Source organism: Apis cerana, linkage group LG11 (genome assembly GCF_029169275.1).
Source record: "Apis cerana isolate GH-2021 linkage group LG11, AcerK_1.0, whole genome shotgun sequence".
Taxonomy (NCBI): Eukaryota; Metazoa; Arthropoda; class Insecta; order Hymenoptera; family Apidae; genus Apis; species Apis cerana.
Window position 1 is genome coordinate 12,315,588 of NC_083862.1, and position 12,792 is coordinate 12,328,379.

Below are 12,792 nucleotides of genomic sequence, written 5' to 3' on the forward strand. Positions count from 1 at the left end.
GAGGAAAATAATAGAAAATTATTTTTCTATTGAACTAGAGAATAAATAATTTAATCCTTCTCCAAAATATAAGAATAAGAATATGAAAAGTAGTCAGACGGTGCGTTCTACGATTGCAAAAGATTAACACTGATGGGAAGAAGGCGCGTCGATGAATAAAGATATTCGGAAACGAAAACGAATCGGAAGGGCGAAGCCTAGGCGGGAAAACGAGCTTGGGAAGGAAAAGGAGCGCGTAACAAAAGATGTTGGCACTCGGCATCGAGCCGGCCCGATATTCTTTATTTAGCCGTCGATAACCAATCGGCCGGCTTTTATTTAGACCCCGCGATACCATTTCTCCTCGCTTTTCCTCGCACAACGATGCTCATTGTTGCGGCCGCGCATAATCTCGTCCTGCGACGATTAAGTATCTCCCCTCCACCGTGTTATGCCGCGCCTGCAACGGAATACCAGAACCACGTGCGCTATCTATCGAACAAACGTGGCAATTAACCATTTTGAACTTACCGTTGGATCGATGCCTGGGATCTCGTTTTCCAAACTTGGCCGAGAACAAACGAAACTTATTTGCTTAAGCGTCGACGATATTAATTTCGGTAAGATAAAATTTGTACCTTTCAAAATTCTCCTCAACTCTCTGAAACGTTCGAAATGTTCGATAGAATCGTGCGATGAAAATAGCTTCATTGGAGGTTCGACTGGACAAGGGATGTTATAAAAGATTGCGTTACGAAAGATTTCGTCGAGTTGCGCGAAGTGTTCGAGGATTTCGATCGCTGTTGGCGAAAATTGTCGTGCATTGAGTGGCATTAGCAGCCACGCGCCACCTTCGAGATCGGAGGGGAATGCGATATCTCGGTGAGTTTCTGGGAATTATCGGGCGAATGAACGAGGGGAGGAGAAATAAGGAGGGAAAAGCGTCGGATCGGCGAAATGGAACTCTCTGCGGCGGAAATGGGAGGAAAGGACACCGGGGGTGCTTAGGGTTATCTTCGATCGGGTCAAGATTCGTGTTATATACGGGAGAGAAACGGCGTTCCATATCGGGTCAATTAACCACTGAAACGGGAATTTATCGCGGATACGATTTTCTTTGCTCTCGTTTCTTTTCCCTTTTCTTTTCAACGCGAATGATAACAGCTAGCAGTGCCGTGCAGCGTCGAAAATTAATAATCTCCTTTCTCGTTTGGCTCGGATCGAGAATGTTTTTTCGAAAAACAAAAAAAAAACGAGACGAGTTCTGTTCGTGTTAGTCACAACGATTTACACAACGATTTATTCAGGAGCATTTCGATTATTAATTTTATTATTCGAAATTGTCGAAGTGGAAGTAAATAAGCAGGCTTTTATCTATAAAAAAGTAGGCATTAATTTTGTTAAAAGCATAAAGTGACTCACAGTGAATCGATATATATATAGCTGTACCTCTCGTATTGTGTGATTTCCTACCTTTATTTTCTTATTCATCATCAGAGAAATATTAAGGAAAAATATTATACACGCGCGAACAAAGAGTCATTGTGTATTTAATAAAACGAGTTATTTGCACAAATGTTAATCATTAAAAAATATAATGAATACCTAACGATTTATCGTAAAAATATGTGCACATGGTTGTATACGTACGCGCAACACTCCAGTCGATCCGCAAAGAATTTATCCTCGAACGTTGGCAAACTTTTTTTTAAAAACAAGAGGCACGGGCTCTTCTTCGATCGACAATTTCTCATACTCTCCGTTTCTAAGTCACCATCTATTCTTTATGCGAATTATTAATTAAAGAATTAATATCGAGAAGGAGACGAACGATATTTCCCTCTTTCTCAATTCTTCTCGTGCGAGACCGAATCGCAATCCTCTGATTCGAAATCGGTGATAAATGGAGCTCTTCTCCACGGGAGGAGAGCGAGTTCTCGATACACAGGGAATCCGAATCGTAAATTACAATCGTTTATTGACGTGTCTGGCCGCGCAATGGGTATATACAGGGTGTGCGCGATATATTGGAGGCGATGTATCGGATACTTGGACCGGGTCCCAGCCTTGACGGTTTATTCTAGTAACGCGAGGCTTTCCTTTTCAGATCTCGCCGCGTTAACATCGCGGCAATTTGTCTTGCACAATGTCGAGAAACGATAATGGCGGGGAAACGATCGATTCGCGCGGAGATACTCTTATTATTCCAAAATTTCTTCTCGTCCCCTTTCTTCTCCCACTTGCAACCGATGATCGTCGTCTTATTTTTTCTTTCTTTTTCTTCCTGCTCCTCGCCAAAAATTCTTCCAACTTCTTCGTTCCATCACAAGTTGCAGTGTTTTCTTTTGATGGAAGAAGATAGAAGATTAGAAAGTAACGAAAGATTTTTTCTTTTTTTAATAATCGATCGAAGATTTGGATCTACGCGGAGGATGTCGTTCAATAGTGGGAACGGATGGTAATAAGCGTTCTCTGTGCTTCGATATTTATGGGTGTAGCTAGTGAAAGTTATATAAGGATAAAGTCGAAGGAGCGCGAATCGTGGGTCGTGCACTTTTCACCGATCTCGATGGAAAATGTGATTCATTTTCGATCCGAAACCGGTGTTTTTCCACCCGATATTTACGTAAACGCTTTTTTCCCTCTCGTTCCGGAATAATTATAACTCGCCGCCGCTCGTAAATTAGTGTCTAGATCTGTAATTAATGCAAAAAAAAAAAACAGTGATTACAGTGTTGTAATCCGGAATTAACGATCGGAGCGAAATGTCTCGCACTTTTGATCTCGTTTTCCCTTCTTCTCTCTTGTTGTTCGATCGTTGGCCGACAGAAACGCGTTCGCGGTTTCATTTTTGAGGGCGGGGAAGGAATAAAAAAACGGAGAATTCGTTCTAATTGAGAAAACACACGGTAAAAGTACCGAGTTTCACCGTGGTACCAGCCAGAGAAAATCGCTAATTTGCACCGTTTTACGAGCCGCGTGAAGCTGGGTATCCAATATCGAACGAAGGAAAAAGAAAAAACGTATACATAAACTTGGAACAAGGACTCGCTTTCGAAACGAATCGATCCAATTTATTCATCAGGGGAATAGGACACGATCCTTAATCGCGTGTGATCCTTTCACGAGGATGAGAAGGAGAGTAAAAAATCAAATCTCGAGCGAAGGTTCTCTCGAATCGTGTCGATTGATAAAAACAGGGAGACTTGTGCAGTCGTTGACCGACGCGGCGGAAGGGGGAAAAAGAGAAGGAAAAGAGAAAGGAAAAAAGGGGCGAGGAGAGAAATCGAGCGATATTCATCAAGCCGCGCGCGGGTTCCTCGATCGGTTTTATCGTTTCCTGGCGATCGACCAACCGATCCGACCGTCGCCCAACATTTCTTCCCCCGTCTACTCTTCACCGGATGGATGGCCGAGTTTTCACCGTGGATAAGATCGCGACCCATCGAGCCACGCTACGCCGCTGCCACGCTCATTGGTGCGTCCACGCATTCCCATCGGGTCGTCGCCGGTTGGCAGAGCAACAGGCTTTTTAAACCGCTTCGCACAGAGGCACGAAGTGGAGACACGAATGGAACTGCGTTCGCAATTCTTCTGGCACCACGGCGACCCGTTCACCCTTTGATAACCTGGGACGGATCGCACGATAATTTTAATAACCGTTCAAATAACTTCCGCCGGATACACCCGGTATTCCGGATTATCCGGATTAGTCGGGCCAATAATGACGCGATCGACCAACATGTTGAGATGAAGTTTTTGAAATTTCATTTCGATATATTTTTATTAGTTCGTGTCGTTCTACTTCTCCCCTTCTTCCTCTCGTAATTCTTCCAACGCGACGGTGTTTTTTCCTTGTACCAACATTTCTCAATAAACGTTGATTTACAGGGGCTGGAACGAAACGAAGCAGCAACCCCGTAGAAGGGCGGATGTAATGCACGGACTCACACTCGAGAAGGATCGACGAAAATTGTTTTCCCTCCTCGAGAAAAAAAGTTGTCTCTCTCCTTTTTTTTTTTCACAATCGGTGTAAACTTATTATCGATCGATCCTTTCCGACCACGAACGATGCGCGCGTGTGTCCACGTTTCGCGAACGCGTGGGTGTGTGTTTTGCGGTGCGTAGAATTTATAATTAGAAAAGGGGAGCATTAGTCCAAGTTAAGATATTCTGGGAATTCAGTGTCGTGCCGTGAAATTCTTGGCCCCTGTTTGCCAGGTTCAACCTGCTGCGCGCCGGAAGCTTACGCAATTACACGATTGAAAAGAGGTCACCGCCGTTATATACGGTGCGCGAAACACGAAGCGAATTTTCATCATCTTTGCTAGCCTATCTGCGTCTCTTCTGCATTACACGTTGTGCAACAATGTTGTGGAACTGTGGCTCGCTCCGATCTTTTTTTGGGAGCCGCGACCCCCTTTCGCTCCTATTCCTACGCCTCGCCTACGATCGCCTTACATACGATGCGTGCAGAATTATAAATATTGCCACGCGCCGTTCGACACTCGTCGATTAGGAGGATCACTCCTTGGGGGCTATTTATGAACGTATTTCGTCTTATCGGCCGCCAACAGCGTCTATCTCTGAATTTTAATTCGAAGGGAGGTCGAGATAGCGATACTAAAAAATTACGAAATTCTCGAAAACTTTCCCCCTTGAATTGAAAAACTATTCCAACCGCCGTTGGTCGAGTCGACTCTCCACGTATTTGCGAACAACCGTTCGGGGTCGGCCGGTCCTCGATCTCTGATTTATTTACCGCCACTTCTCGTCGCTGAGGTATCGTCGAGGCCGGAAATCGAGGCGAATTAATCGATCGATGGCCGCCTGCGCGATAACAATTGAAATTAAGAGCAAGCGAGGCAAAGATTCGCTTTCGTTTCTCGATAATTCTCACCTCGCCTCTCTTCTGTCCTCTCTCTTCATAAATTTCCTTTCCGTTTCTCTCTCTCTTCGTTTTTCAGACGCGGAAACTAGAGGGGGGGAAAGGAAACCGTCCCTATGCCGGACCGGTGCGGCATAAAATCGATACGTTGTCCAACAGTTGTGCAATATATATCTCGATCTACTCTTCCACCCTCTTCGTTGTCTTCTTCCTCCCCCTTTCTTTTCCCTTTTTCGCGCGCCGCAGCGCTTTTTCCTCGGCCAAACGTGTATCGCCTTGAAATTCCAAGGCCGATGAATTCGTTATTCCTTTTCTGCCAAAGTTAGGCAGAAAAGTTAGGAAGGGGCCCTTGATTTATCGAATTTCTCAGGATCGGGAGGAGCGATTGGCTTCGTTGCACAACGCTGTTCCGATCGAGGAGACGCGTTGGATAAATTTCTAGTCGCTCGCGGTCAATATTTGCGAAAAAAGAAAAAAGAAAAGTCAAATGTTTGACGACAAACGTTCATCGATCAACTTCTCTACACGGGACAACTTGCCTGTACTCTGCTTGTACTCGATGTGTAATAAAATATAACCATTGAAAAAGAATTTTCCCACGATTTGTAACCAACGAGCGTAATCTCGTTTCAGAATCTCGTTTCTCAGCGTAACTTATCGTATCGAATCGAAACACAATGATTATACTTTACGGGACGCGTCGAGACCCGTCGAAGCGTAGTTTAACGATCGACAAGTTGCAGGGAGATTCGTGTCTGGTCGCGGGAGGATCCAATTCCAAGATTTTCCAAGATTTTTAAATTGGAAAAAAAGGAAACGGATCACAGCCAAGTATCGTTGACCGTATGAGAAGATAATTCGTTGCTATTCAAACGGACAGGGAAGAAAATTTGATAATTTTGGAAATCTAGTTGGAAATATCATAAACTGTGAAATCGGGTGCGCGAGTTGTGTGTGCAACCCCGAATCCAGGCTATGACGTAAGCGTGCAGAGATGGCGCGGGCCGTGTCCACGACCTTGAGCTTTCATCGCGTGCCAAGATTACATTGGCGAAGCTCGATCAATTATACAGCCAGCTTGGTGGACACTCTATCCGTTCCAATCCCTTGCTCGCTCCAAGGGGATATAACCATCCCATTCGAACCGAATCATATCGTACAAGAATCGATCCTGTAACAGCGCGTTCAAAATTCTTCGAAATATCTGCGACGATCGTTCGAGAGAGGCAGCCGTTATAGAGTAGTTTCTTTAATTGTAGATATGAAGAACTGCGTTCACAAGAAACGACGCTATTGTTATATTTTTGCGCCGTGTGGAAAAGCAGGCAACTGTATTTCTATTCTTGCGAATTCTAGGATGTCAGACAAGTTGTATTCGTTCATTTTTATTATTGTTATTATTATTTTCCTTCGTACACGGAACTTTTGGTCAAATTTTTCCTCGAAGGCGCCTACCCTGACTCTCTCTCTCTCTCTCTCTCTGGTTTCGAATGTTTGTGCGGGTAACGACTCTCCCTTACAGCGGTTGGAAACGATCCATCACTCATGGGCTTTACTTTGACAGTAGATTCCCGGGGCACGTTCTACCTTGATGAAATTGGGGCTTCGAAAAATTTCCACGCCCGAAGAAGCAATTACTGGCCTTGGGGGAGGAGGGTTCTACGAGCCCTTGGCAACCAGAAAACCCAACATTTCGTCGGAGCTAGAAATTCTAGCGATAGACGTAGCGAAAATTCTGTACGTGTATTCTAGAATCAAACGAAGAATTAATGGAAGAAACTCGCACGCGTTAAAAAGAATTTGGAATCGTAGCAAAAAATTTTGTACGTTGAATTGGAGGAGGTTTTCTAATCCACCGGTTGAAAGCGCATGATCATCATCTTCGTGTACACGATCGATAGCGTGTACACGCTCCTCTCCTCGTTTGTTTTTCCACGCTATCGACCCACGAGGATCCAGTTTTAGAGATGCAACTCGAGACTCGCCCTCGAAATTCACCCTCGTGAAGGAAACCAGGCGCCGTGGATTTCCAATCCCAGCGAGCTCGAAAAACGGAGATCGTCGGTTTTCGTCGATGGGTATTCCCTCGATTGACAACAGCCGTGTTTTAAAAGTTATTAATTAATAAGAATCGTACTCGTGGTTTGTCGTTCCTAGTAATTGATTAACGAAGAATGGAAAATTAGAATTAAAGTTAATTCTTGCCCCCTTCGGTCCAAAGTTCGATCCAAACCCTGTCGAGAATCCCTCTTGAAACGATCCTTCTTGAAATTGCAGATGTCGATCTTCAGAATCAGATCGACGCGTCGCTCGCGATGCCGGCCACTTATCAGACCCTGATCGCCCGCGCCCAATTGGCACAGCAGTGCTGCGGATTGGCGCGGGAGCAGACGAGGATCTGCGAGAGGCTGGTCCACGATCAGCACCTTCAGCAACAGGGGTGGGCTGCCGTGGTCGCGAATCTGGAGGACATCACTCAGATGTTCCAGTCACGGGCCGACCTCCTGCAGCAGAGCTTCGCCGTTTACTTGTCGGAGAGGCAGCGGCACATGGAACTACTCGAAAAGTAAGCACGCCGCGGGAAAATAAATGAAACCGGCTTATTTTAGAACACGCGGCCGGATAAGTCGAAGCGGATTCGATAAATAATTAAGATCGGAGCGCAACGTTCAATCGGAGTTCAAATCATCCGATTTGCATAATCGCGGCTCCACGATTTCCAGACCGCGATTGTTTTTCCCTTTTCTTTTTTTTTTCTACCTTCTCAATGACGTTAATCGCGCGCACAGATGCAAGAAGACGCAAGACGATTTCCGAGAAAAATCGAATCGTCGAACAATCGTTATTTGTTATTTCCTCTACGATAGACCGACGTTAAATATCCGAAATTTGCCTAGCTTTAACGCGGACCTGGGCACCCTAGCGAAAATTCCAATCCTGCCAGCGCTGAGGGCCCAGGCGGAGGGTTTGCTGAGCCCGGACGAGCAACCGAGTCAGCCCGAAAAGGACACCGAGGGGAGAGAGAAGGTTCTGAGCCTGCTTCGATGGATCTCGGCGAAAGACAATCAAAGCAGTTTGGAGCAGGTGGCGGAGCAGTGCTCGAGGGGTCTGGAACAGTTCGACGAGAGGGTGATGGAGGCGTTGAAGGCCGAGGTGAACGCGGCCATCGACAGCGCGAACAAGCAGGACATGAAGGAGATCAAGGGCCTGGGCGAGAGGTTGTTCGCTTTGGAGCAGCTGATGGCGCAGACGAAGAAGCTGGTCCAGGAGCAGGGGGAGCTCGCCCAGGGTTTCCTCCAGAATCAGAGTCGGGCGAACAACTTGGGCGATGCGAGCGTGCTTCCCGACCTGTGCACGTCGCACAGGCGGCAGCTGCTCGTCATGCTGCAGAATCACAACAAGTTGCGCGACATCAGGCGTCGGTGCACGAAGGCGAAGGAGGAGCTGTCCGTGAACATCTATCACCGGCTGAAATGGATCATGTACGTGGAGAACAAGATGATGGAGGTGGATGGCAAGTTGGTCATGTATCACGAGAGTCTGAAGCGTTTGAGGAGGCACCTCGAGGTGCTGCAGCAGATCCATCTCGCGCCGCAGATGTACATGAACGCCGTGGCCGAGGTCGTTCGTAGGAGAACGTTCTCCCAGGCTTTCCTGGTCTGGGCCAGCAACTTGGCCTGCCAATTGCTCACCGTTCACAGCGAGGAATTGGCTCGCAGAAGGGAGTTTCAGAGCAAATTCGACGGCCACTTCCTCAACACCTTGTTCCCCGGCCTTGAGGACACGCCACCGCCATTCGCCACCCAGGCGCCATCCGTTTTCGATAACGGATTGCCAAAGGTATAACTCGTTCGTATATTCGTTCGTATGTGTATATATATATATATATTTTTTTCATCGTCGAGGATTATCATGACGATAACGATTTGCAGTTGACGGCGGAGGATATGGAATCCCTTAGATCTCAGCTACCCGATCTGGCGCTGACCATCTCGTCGCCAGATTTGAACAGCATCACTCAGTTCTTCCTGTCGAAGAGTCTTACCAGCGGCGACGAGAACAACAAGGAGAAGGATAGCGCTTCGATGCGCGTGGACGTGGCCACCAAGGAGCAGGAACGAGCCAGAGCACCGATGCTGTTCGACAGGTATCCGTCAACCGAGTTTTGCCAAAGTTTCTTCTCGCCGGCGTGAAGATTACCCCGAGCCTCTCCTTTCTTTTCTTCCAGGGGTGGCTTCGAATCGGAGACGGACACGGAGGAGTTCGAGAAGATCGGGCAGGGCGCGACGGACTCTAAACCGGAGTCCTTCGATGGCGCGAAACAAACGCGTCAGAAGCAATTGGAGGTTGGTGCCTCGCGAAGCGTCTCCCCCGCTTCCTCGACCTCGACTAACGTATCCCCGCTTAATTCGAAAGTCGCGGACCTGACGAACCGGTCATCCTCCTCGAGCGAGCCTGGATCCTTCCATTTTCCCAGTCTGTCCGTGAGCGAGCGTCCAGCTCAGCTGAGCCCGCTAACCGAGTGCGCCGAGAACGGCGAGTCGAGCTGTTTGCTTCACCGTGCTACCACCAACTGTCTTCCTAAGTATCACGAGACGCCATCGAGCACGATGCCCGCCGAGGAGCCAAACTCCCTAAGTCCGAATCCTCCCTCCTCCCTGTCACGGTCCGTGATGTGCGACGGCCAGCAGCAGCAACGCCACCAGCTGTCCGGCAGTGGCGGTAGCAGCCCATCCGTCGGAGTTGGGGCTACCGACTTCATGGGTACTGAATTTTACATGGACGAGTCTCTTCCGAGCAGCCTCAGCGAGCATCCCGCAGACGGCCAGCACCAGGCTATCGTTTCCCTTCTCCAGGTACTGGACGACTTACAGCTCGCTAACAGACCTTGTAGTCGTAGCCGTAAACGTTCCATTACCGCTGATATGTATATATATATATATGTGTGTGTGTATGTGTATATACATGTATATATATATACACCTACTTTTATTTACCATCCCTCGATCCCTCCTACGAGGTATATATATGTATGTGTATATGGTACATACTTGTTCGCTTTACGTATACTCGAAATTTGTATTCCCCAATTACTCCTCGTTTCCCTTATCTATGTGTACATCATTTTCTACACATCCTCGTAATCTGTAATCCTATACGTTATATTGTATATATGTATGTAAAATGGAGTATCCATTTTTATATATACATTATATATTCTTCGTGCAAACGTTTTTAAGAAAAGATATGTATATATATTTTTCTTTCTCCTTTTACTAGACGTTGTCCGCTTACTTGAATTTTTATGTCCACTTACTTTCCCTTTCTGTGGTTTCTAGGTAACTTTCGTTGTCATTGTCTTTACATTCGCTATCCGCAGTAAGCTATTAGCGCTGACTTATTGCAAAGTAATTTTCCGAGTCGTGTGGGTATGTATCTCTTGCCTGCAATGAGTTCTTTCATGAGTCGTCCACGCCGACTCCTTTCCCTCTCTAGAACATGCTTGCGTATTCATTTTATGTTAACTTTATTAGCCGGCCGCGTGTCGTGTCGTCTCGTGTGAGTGCGTGTGTCTTTTGATTTTTTTTTACAGGATAGCTGCCGTCGCACTCGATACTCCCGTTCCCACGATCCCGAAGTACGTTTCCTCGAGACAATATAATATATTTCGAATCGAAAGAGGAGAGAAATATCACGCAGAGTATTCGGAGTTAATTCGGACGACTTCGATTCGAGCCGGATTCGATTCGCCATCATTCCAATCATCGTCACGTCTCACTCGCATTTGGGATCTCTTGCTCTTCTTTGTCGGATCTATCTCTTTTCTCTCTCCCTACTATTTTTCCCTACTTGCTAACAACGTTAATTCTCTCTCTCTCTCTCTCTCTTTTTACTTTTACTTCATCTTCGCCTGTGAACGAGACGTATTATAACAATATATTTGAATAGTTGTTCTTTTCGTGCGAGTTCGAAAGGACGCGCTTTCCTTCCCCCGTACTGATCGACGCATTTCTGACGGTCGACGTTTCAGGAGAATCTCGGGAACACTCGGGAAGAGGTGGAAAGGCTCCGTTCCATATTGAAAACGATGAAGGCGGTGGTGTACGAGGCGTTGAGGTCCGTTCGCAAGGAGTTGGCTGTTCTCAGGGATCGATCGAACGAGGGCGCGACCGGTTTCTCCAAGACGACGGACCAATTTCGGGAGGCTCTGTCGTTGTACACGCGCGAGTGCGATCGCCGTCTTCGAGAACGGGAGCAGGAGTTGACGGTGGACCACGAGCTCGAGATGGCGGACGTGAAGAAGATGATAGAGAGTCGCGAGGAGGAGATATGCACGTTGAAGCGGAGCGTGATCGAGAAGGAGACCGAGCTGGCCGAGCACGAGCGCCTGATATCGACCATGCGGCAGAAGTTGGAGAGCGAGCAAACGGAGATGAGGGATCTGCAGACGCGCCTTCACCAGCAGTTGGAGGAGGCTTTGGAGCAGGCGCGCGCCGAGAAAGAGTCGGCCGTGAAGAACGCCAACGACGAGAGATTCTTGGAGATTGCGTCGCTCACGAATTCCGTCACGCAATGCCAGAAGCGTATCCAGGAATTGGAGAAGAGTTTGGACACGGCGCGCAGCGATCAGAAGAGGATGGTGAAGGAGGCGACCGAAAAGCTGCAGATGGAGTACAAGAGCGAGTTGCAGTCGATCAGGAGCCGGTTCAAGCTGATGACCGCCTCCACGACCATGGAGAGCAGCCCGAGCGACAGCACCGACAAGATCGAAGTGAGCGATATTCTCGAAATTCATCCCTCCGCCCCTCTCCAAACTGTCGCGAGGTTGAAAACTTCGTCTCTTTCCTCTTCTTCTTTCCAGAGACCAGATTTCATCGAGTTGGCCGGCCACGTGTTGACCACGGCGCCGCAAGACATGAAGCAGGAGAAACGGACCATCGAGGACACGGATTGCGTGGCGAAATTGGTTCACGATCTACGATTGGCCACGCAGGTGATCGAGGAGAAGGACAGAGAGATGGAGATGTTCAGGAGGAGGGAGGTGGCGTTGACGGACGAGTGTAAGCGTTACAAGAGCACGATCAGGCGTTTGACCGAGTCGGAGAGTTTTAAGAGCGAGCCGGGTTTGCACAAGGAGAGCAGCGACGAGCAGCTGGAAATGAGCCAGAGCAGCTTGGAGGAGGTGGCGAAGAACTTGGAGGCGGAGAAGGACGAGGTGGAGGTGTCCGAATCGAAGAAGGTGCGGCTGGAGGCGAGCAACGACGAGCCGAGCTGCCTCTCGAGACGGCTCGAGATGCTGGAGAACGAGAACAAGAGGTTGAGCGCTGAATTGCAATCGCTCCGCGAGAGCAAAGAGTCGGCCGAGGCGAAGATAGAGGCCTTAGAGGCGGACAAGGTCCGGCTCGAGATCGAGCTGGTGAAGGAACGTCCGAGAAACTTCGCCGCCCCCGACTCCTCGTCCTCGTCGGAGTGCCGCGAGAAGGACATGAACGCCTCCGTGGCGGTGGTCTCCGAGTCGAGCGCGCGCAGGGACGCGGCGACCAGCCCGAAACCGCAGCGTCGATGCGGTTGCACGACGTGCTTGACGCACGTCCAAAAGAAAATGCAGAAAACCGCCACCAAGCTGACGGAGATGGGCCACATCACCGTGACCAGCTGCGATCCCGGGGACAACGTGTTGATGTTCTGGGATCCGACCCACGGTACGTACACGTTGTACCAGGAGTCAACAACGCTCTACTTCCTCAATACGGATTCCTCTTCCGAGTTGGATCTGGGCTCGAATCCCGACGAGTCGAAGAATACTCAGAGCATCGTCGAGGTTGTGGATAAACAGTACTGTCACGCCAGAAAGGTAAAGTATTACTCGTTCATGTCACGCATATAAATCCAATCGTCGATTATTAAAATGATACTAAAACTGA

The 12,792-nt window shown here is 48.1% G+C and overlaps 1 protein-coding gene across 3 annotated transcripts in view; it reads left to right on the forward strand.

The window, feature by feature from the left end:
- LOC107995050 (RB1-inducible coiled-coil protein 1) overlaps positions 1–12,792 on the forward strand; it is a 43,052-nt gene that overhangs the window by 22,957 nt on the left and 7,303 nt on the right. For 2 of the 3 annotated variants that reach the window (XM_062081904.1, XM_062081903.1), the window contains 6 exons: positions 7,145–7,433; positions 7,765–8,707; positions 8,800–9,014; positions 9,096–9,723; positions 10,899–11,639; positions 11,730–12,722. In XM_062081904.1, the coding sequence (XP_061937888.1) occupies positions 7,183–7,433; positions 7,765–8,707; positions 8,800–9,014; positions 9,096–9,723; positions 10,899–11,639; positions 11,730–12,722 (3,771 nt within the window). In that variant the 5' untranslated portion in view covers positions 7,145–7,182. The remainder of the gene's footprint in view (positions 1–7,144; positions 7,434–7,764; positions 8,708–8,799; positions 9,015–9,095; positions 9,724–10,898; positions 11,640–11,729; positions 12,723–12,792) is intronic. The other variant, XM_062081905.1, reaches the window with a different exon arrangement.